Below are 8,708 nucleotides of genomic sequence, written 5' to 3' on the forward strand. Positions count from 1 at the left end.
GTAAGTAAGTGTAGACACTTATCATTTTTATATAAGTTGTGATAGGATGGAAGGAGTATTTCTTTCTTAATGTATTATAATGCATCAAATACAATGTAGGTCATGACCTTATTGGACTGTTCTGACCCCACGAAACAGGAAAATACAAAATATCTTCTAATGTCATTATGATGCATCATATGGTGTAAAGTATATTAATGACCCCCAGGTGTTGTCTTTAACACCCCCCCCCCGCCTTTATGAAATAGGAAATGATGATTCACTGTATATTATTCCCTAAACCATATAATTTATTCTTGCTCTTTGTGTCATTGCGCGTAAAATTGTATATCGATTATGCCCCCTTGGAGACACTCTGACATTTAAGAACTAGAAATAATAAAGAATTTAATCTTATTCATATATACTAGTGTTTGATCCATGTGGGTAATTCCTAGCCTAATGATGACACGGATTTATTTAGGAAACTTTACAATTACCCCAAATAGGCGAATACACATGCATATAACATTTTGTTTATAAATCTAAAAAACTGAATGAAGCAATTTCCAAAATGTTAATGTGCATCAGGAGAGAAAAAGCAATCAAGAAATGATTTAAAATTTGCTACTGTAAACATGTAAGAATGTATAGGTCCTGTATGAAGACTGAATCTTTAGAACCAGGATAGATTGGGGGCGGGGGGATGAGTGTGGAGTATAAACATTTATAATTTGAATCATTTATTGTTATTAATTCTAATTTGTCAATGCCAATACTAGTTATTGATCCCAAGGTAGAAATATGACCTCTGATCATATTTCAATAGATCATTTGTCAAATATACAAGATGTAATGTAATTTTTTTAAGAATAACATTTTTTACCAGTTTATAAAAGTTTTTAGACACCCAAATTATATTTTGATTTTAATAGATCATTCGACAATAAAGGAGGGGGGAGAATAGTTTATATTTGAGTTTGTTTGGGGGTGGGGGTTCCAAGTCATATATTTGACAATTTTTTAATGTATTTTAAAATAAGACTAAGCCATACTACAGTCATGAACATGAATAGCATAGAACAAAACACAAACTAATACATGTATATGTACATAGGAAGTATTACAAAACATAGATGATTGATCTTAATCTGGGTTCTTAAATTGAATCATATATCATGTACATATTATATATTATTGTTTCTTTGTTCAAGACATTTCAGATGGTATATATGTAGATCATGATCCCAAGTGCTCTTCCTGAAATTAACAAATATCATAAAAACCATAGAGATCCCCACCTTAATCCAAAGATATAATTCCTCCTTAGGTCACACATTTTAATTTCAAATGGACATATGAAACTATCTAAATTAAAATTCAAATTGATAACTTATTTCAGCCTAAGAAGTGAACTCTTAAAAGTGGCTAAATTAAAAGTTGTCTTTCTTCAACAATAATTTTAAAGAAATAAGCTTTAGCTAAAATGCACATGATCTCCACTTAATTAGTATATTACGTATTCATTAAATTATTCTATACATAATCTTTTCGTAACTTCTATGGTCGATACAACGACCTTGTCAGCAAAAACAATTTTCTACTGGTCGTCTGAGTGACGCTTTTCATACTAATTGTTAGACCATAATTAATCACCTTATTGGCTACGGACTTTTCCGGTTTTTTTTCCCGATGACGACAAAAAGCACACAGTTGGTGTGACCGGTCAGCAGAGTCATTCCTCAATGGCACCCGATTCTACCTCTATAGAGGTCCGTGTTGCTCTGCTTTGGATTTGTATTTCGTTTTATGAATTTTTGAGATACTTGACAGTTTGTTATTGTCATTTTTTATTGTTTAAGATACTGCAACACATTGTATTACTTTCACATCTTCTCAATCGGTATTTAGAAAATAGAATGATTTATAAGGCGATTGCTCTTAAGAAAAGTGGATTATGACGAATAGTGTTCAACTTTAACATAAAACACATCAGTAAATCCTATACATTCGAATTAAATAATGCCATGGCGGCGCTTAAAAAACATTATACATGTACATTGAATGTGAGTACTTTAATTCATGTATCTTTATAGTATTGTTTTTCCACTAACAAGTCAAGCATTCAAAAGCTTAAGTAAAAAACACACAATAATTGATGCATCATTGTAAATTTTGGTTGTTTTATCAAACAAACAAATGGAACAGAACTTTCTACTAAGCTTAAAACAAAGATACCAACAAAACTCTGACTGACGTTTTCATTTGTGTTGCTCATAGCGAAAGACTCATAGTTTTCAGATTTTGATTGCTCATCTAATAGTGTTACTACCATATATTTGATTATTTCGTCATTACCATTTTCGTGTACCTACTTTGGCCATCATTTCAAAATATCGGGTATACAAGTAAAGTGTTTTATAATGTCTTCAGCATACATTTTCCTTATGAATGGTACTTTTGGAAATGTATTCTAACATCTTGAAATAGGAGGCACACAAGTATCTGAAATGCTTAAAAAAATGTGCATGGAATTTTGGTTTGTCACAACCCCTTTTATCAGAATTAAATATTGGAATACATTAAGGTTGGCTGGTATATCAAAATGAGCGTTGATGTTTTTGTGACAATATATAAATATTCTAGTCTTGGACTTGATCACGCACATGTTTATCATGTAACATTTCAATAGTGTTTGCAAAGTGATTCTTCTATTGAAATACATTTCCAACCATCATTAAAATAATTTATTTCAATAGTGGTTTTTTTACAATAGTGGTTGCAACAGGCCAGGCCATCGGTTCAACTAAGGCTAATAACTGAAAACAATATTAAACATTAGCTTCCACAAAAAAGTAACCGTTTCTAGCATAATTTTTTTTACCCAGAAAATTAAGTTTATTTTATGTGCATTGCTTCCTGGCCCCAGCGGTTATGGTCATGGTATGAACAAACATATGTAATATACAAAAGGAAGTTTGTGTACATGAATTGTGTAATTGCTTTTAGAGTGTAGTTTAGCATGGCTTCACAGTTGAGAACTTCGGTCTTTTCACAACCTTTCCTTCATATAATGTGGTCGAACTACATTGTATATATGTACCATCTGATTTAAATAATTTTTTTTAGAATTATAAGTATCTAATATAACTGAAATAAATAGTTGAATATTTTTATAAATTGAAAACTGTTATGAAATACATGCAATTAACTGTTAAAAAGGTACATATATATTGAGAGAGAGAGAGAAAGAATATGAGAGAGAGAGAGAGAGAGAAAGAGAGAGAGAGAGAATATAAGTCACTTGCAGGTAACCCAAAAATTGAAGATAATATAAATGTTTTAATACAAAAAGCGTCGATAAATGGGATAGTATAACATGTTAACGAGAATAAATGTCACATGTGATCGAAGCAAGATTTAACTTTATAATTAGCATGTCACACTGTTAAAAACGTATTACTGGATTTGATATTCACAAGTGGTTGATTTTATTGTGTTTATTGCCATGGTTGACTTATGAGGCCACTCATACCTTTTTTGCCTGAAATAAACAAGTTCCAGTTACAAATGCCAGCTGTTAAAATTTTTGAAAAGCGTATTTCCCTCAGTACGTGTACAACCGGACATACTCCTATTAATGATTCGACATATAAAAAAAACTATTTTGACAACACTGTCAGTTTTTTTAAAATAAAAGTAGTAAAAGTTTCATTATCTCGCTGCAATCAAATGATTCAGTCGTTTTTCTGTGTAACATCAATGCTTGGTTACTGGAGCAAATGTTGAGCAATCTGACTCTGTTACTATTTTAAATAAGCAAGACAAGACGTAGAATTTTAACTATTAAATAATTTTAACGTAAATAAAATGATGCATCTATTATTGAATTAATCAAAATATATATGTACAGTTAATGTCTTATTAAAATTGAAATTTATTTGGTATTTCATGAAAACTGCCTCTTATGACGTCCAATCTATATTACACTTATTGTGGATAATTTTACACACATGAGTCCATTTTGTCCATCGGACTGTCAGGTCTGAAAGATTTGTTTGTAAAAGTCAAATCAACGTAATTCGCATATAATTCTTTATCGTTAGCTGGTACTTGGGATACCAAATGTTTTGATTGCATTTTTTGTCGCCGAGAAGCTGCATCAGTCACCGACTTAGGAAATCTAAACATCAAAGTTTTACAACCATTGTTTTGTTGCCTTTGTTTTGAATTGCTCATCTCTTCATCGACTCTTTGACTGACGGTGCTCAGTGGATTGCAGTTTTTATCGATACTCTCCACGATTTGTTGAGGGGAGGCATTCTGGTGTAGGTCTACACATAGTGCCGACTTGTCTGTGGTTGTCACATTCTGCACGGAGTGTAAATCTAAAGAGTTATAGAAATCGTCATCGTTACTACAGTTTTTGACATCATACAAGTATCAATGAATGAAAAAAAATTAGAGAGAATTTTAAAAACTAGACTTTTTACAGTAATCACAACATTTTACCTTTTCTTTTCATTATCTTTGAGTACAGCATTCTGAAAAGCAGAAAATACAGAATGTACATTGCTCATATTTGAAAATAAAAATGATTATCAGTTGTATAGCTACCTAAACTATTAATTTCCATACCTGATGCAAATAATACCGATGACCAGAACGGTTATGGCAAGTACCAACGACGAGAGAATGTTATCTACAAAGAATTTTCTTTCTATATAATACTTAGGTTTAAATTTTAAAATCATTGATAACGGTAAATCTCTAAATTGATGGTTGTATGTGCTTTATTTCTTTCAAATTGCCATCATATTGATACATTTGGCCACTATTAAATAATAAAACTAACCCACCTATACTTTCAAGAATCACATTCTTATATCAATAATCAAGTTATTAAAAGGTAGTAAACATTAAAATTCTTTAGAGTATATATATATCAAAACGTTTCTCGTGATCAGAGCAATAAAATGTGATATTTTGTATACACTCACTTATATGCGACTGATTTGCTGTTGAATTGTTGGCAAATCCTGTCGTCAATTCTGAGAATACCAATAGAAGACAAGGTACATATTTTATTAACAAGTTCAGAATTTTTGCCCATTACCTTAGTATAAATAAATAAATATATTTTTCTACCATAAAGAAACAAGAATAAGAGACAGTATGTACGTTTTATACAATATTTATAGTGTTAATGTGTCAAAGCAACTCCTCAATAAAAAAGAACAATTTCTCATTCAATGGAAAAGTATGTTTATGATCTACCTTGTTCTCTACAGTAATCACTGGTTGAGTTACACAGACATCCTCTTGCTGGATCACAATACTCATCCTGGGAGCAGCGGCATCGTTCATTACATTGACGTCCAAAGTACCCGGATGGACAGGTCGATGAACAGTTCCCACCGGTGTAGCCAGGGTTACATTCTACAAGAGTTTATATAGGCGTTTTAATTGAATTATGATTTTTTATATTTAATTAGTGACATTTTTTTAAAAAGGCCATGAAGAATAAGTGGATGTGTGTAACACGTTAAAAGATTGTGGTAAGAATAAAGGACGTTTTTAAATCTTTTAAAGAGAATGGGATATAAATTCTTGATGATAACAAGAAAAATGCCTATAGGAAATCAATTGGATATGGACATTTCTGATCACCTTTGTATGTTTTACAAATGCTGTACATATTTAACGCTTATGCGACATTTTGCATATAGTTTACCAAAACTATAATGATTTAACGTTTTATAAGTAATATCATAGTTTAGGAATAGTTTAGTTAATATATTCTCTTGGACAATACATGAAACCAAAGTTTCAAGATAATATCTTATAAATAAAAACATAAAATTGACTTGGTTCATGAATTATTTATAATGTCAGTAAATAACAAATGCTGCCGACAAATAATGCGCACAAAGTATTTTAAAGGTATTAATTGATGTGCATGTATAAAACTTCAGACCAAAATGCATAGAATCATAAATTTTATATAAAATAGTATGACTACTCTTTTCATACAGGGAGGAACATTAACTTTTTTTCGGGCAGGAAAAACGTCTTGCTACAACTCCGGATTCGTTTAGCAGAAACTTTTATAGAAATAAATTGTCTAAACCATTCTTTTTACAATCTCACCTTTTATTGCTTTTTAAAAATATTTTTGAGTTATAATATATCAAAGCTTTGGTCTTTTGATCCTTGAAACTTCTTCTGAAATGACTTTATACATGATTTATTATAGCACGCTATAGGAAGCTGTGTAAAAATGGAACGTGTTTTTTTCCCTGCAATTTAAAACATGTTATAAGGAGATTTGAATGATAAATGTTTTGACACGGTGGTGTTATGTTCGAAGGGTTAACGTTTTTTTTAATGACAAATGCAATATCTTGCCTGTTTAACAAAATATATTACAGAATAGAAATTTTGTAGTTGTGTGGTATTTTTCTAGAGATCGACTCCTTCCTTAACGGACCGTTTAACAAACATTTAAGACAATTTCGTATTAGAAATATATTATTCTCTATTCCTTTCCACAGTCTTTTCCGTTTACATACATACATGATTAAATGCCCTATGAAACATCTATAGTTCAATTTAAGTTTTATGGATCAGTTTCAAAGTCTATCCAATACTGCTGTTGAAACTCAAAAACATCTTACGACAAAAATATTAACTGCTGTAAAAGACAGAAGATCTTATTTAAATTTTTGAAAATAATAATTATAAATACTGATACGTATAATGTCAACTTTACTTTATATGATTACCATAAATGTTTAATAAATGGTATTTGCTTAAATCAAATTTTACTCACCTAAACACATGTTTCCTACGAGCATATATCCTGCACAACACTTAATGATTGTGCTGAAAAAAGAGTATCTTCAGATTACCGACATAAATAAAATATATAAAGTAAATGAAAACAGCTTCTAATCTAATCTCATCAAAATAAGAAAACGGACTGCAATTACATGTTTTCTAACAAATTGAATTACTTTGTCGTCCAAAAATGCAATGTTTTCACTTGTTCACTTGTAATTTTAAAGGACATTCATTTCAAAAAGTATTCAGATTAATCAAAGCAATAACTTACCTATTTGGTAGCATACAAACTCCAGGTCCACTTATTTCTGTGCTTGCGGACAAGGTAAAACTTACAAAATGCAACAAACATATCAATAAACGGCATGCCATAACTAATCTTTTTTGAGAGAAGGGTCAAATTTTCACAGACGCATTTCCTCTTTGTTGCCTATAAACTCAGAGACATAGGTTTGTTGACTGCTCACTTCATCATATTACTAACACATACGTGTTTATTTCCTCCTTATTAATTTCGTGCACTTAGTTTGGGCAAAAAATCAAAAATATTTCATGTAGAAGTGCAGTACCTAATCATGTCCTAATTATAAATTCATCCATGATAGTGACAATTTTAAGCGTCGCGTCATTAAGAGTTGACTATAGAATAATATCGCATATTTTAGCTTGTCTTTAATATGCGCATTTATCACATTACCAAGTTAAATGGTGTATACTATTGATATTTTATTGTCATAAAAACATTATTTGTGTGTCTTGGTTTTAAATATATGTTGCAGCTACGGGTGTGGATCCTGAATGCCCATCAGAGCAATAGTCACATGCATGGTGAGGTTATGATGTTATGCAGTTCTCGCAATAGCGACGTTATCGTCGCACCCCAACACCAATGGATGAATGCATATTGATCAATTTTATTTGCTATCATTGTATATATCATGGCTACATGGCCTTATACATTAGCCAATAAACATTTCCGTGAACTTTGGAACATTGCATATTTGTATTGGTCATTGGTATTGTATAATGTATATTTGTATACAATGATTTAATGCCTGGGCAGTCAATAGACCAGAATGTTTTTCCCGAGGCGCATGGAATAGCTCAATGTGTTTTACTAATAGAAGCCAACGGCCGAGGGCAATAGAACATGCTAAGCTGTTCCCTGCACCAAGAGAAAAATGTTTTAGGGTATTGACTGCCCGGGCATTAAATAAATGTTATATTATTATAATTAAAATAATGATATTTTAAGTATGTAGTGTTCATAATCGTATGTTATAAAAGATTTTTAAACATTATGCGTCCATTTCATTGTAAATCAATACCTAGATGACCTAAATGTTAAATATTAGGAATGATAGTAAAACAAACTTAACACAGTGATCTTTTAATCTTGCAGCAATTAATTATGAACATTTTTAACTGAAAAATAAAAAAATAAGTTTTTAGGTTGGTAACTTCGTATGTTTATTATTATACATTACTTCAGTTTGAGTGATCATGAGGCGTGTTATAGTGATAATGCATATGAACCTCTTTAACATGATAAAACACCATAGTTGGTATTTGCAGCACGCTCTCTTAGTACTCTCTGAACATAGGTGGAGCTGCTGATACTAGTGTCAACAAGTGTCGGGTTTGGTGAATGAATCAGATGCTGGAAGGATAGTTTGGAGAAAGACTGGGAAAGACTGGGAAAGACTGCACTTTAACAAATCCATGTCATCTGGAAATGACTGAAAATTCTCTTCATCCTGACCTGCATTGGAAAGCAAAATCATACATATTAGTCATATCATTTCTCTTATAAAATATCTTTATAGATTCTTTTACCATTTGGAAAATAAAACAATACAAAAATTCTCGCATCCATCATCTGGTGG

General features: G+C 31.1%; 1 protein-coding gene across 1 annotated transcript; it reads right to left on the reverse strand.

Moving 5' to 3' along the window:
* Window positions 1–3,644: 3,644 nt before the first annotated feature.
* On the reverse strand, window positions 3,645–7,222 carry LOC128190904 (uncharacterized). The gene is made up of 7 exons (XM_052863142.1): window positions 7,094–7,222; window positions 6,812–6,864; window positions 5,257–5,418; window positions 4,980–5,030; window positions 4,618–4,681; window positions 4,492–4,523; window positions 3,645–4,367 (listed from the first exon to the last, which is right to left on the reverse strand). The coding sequence occupies exons 1-7, from the start codon at window positions 7,192–7,194 to the stop codon at window positions 3,985–3,987; spliced, it is 846 nt and encodes a 281-aa protein (XP_052719102.1). The 5' UTR covers window positions 7,195–7,222; the 3' UTR covers window positions 3,645–3,984.
* Between the last annotated feature and the right edge of the window lie 1,486 nt (window positions 7,223–8,708).

This window comes from Crassostrea angulata, chromosome 6 (genome assembly GCF_025612915.1).
Source record: "Crassostrea angulata isolate pt1a10 chromosome 6, ASM2561291v2, whole genome shotgun sequence".
NCBI lineage: Eukaryota > Metazoa > Mollusca > Bivalvia > Ostreida > Ostreidae > Magallana > Magallana angulata.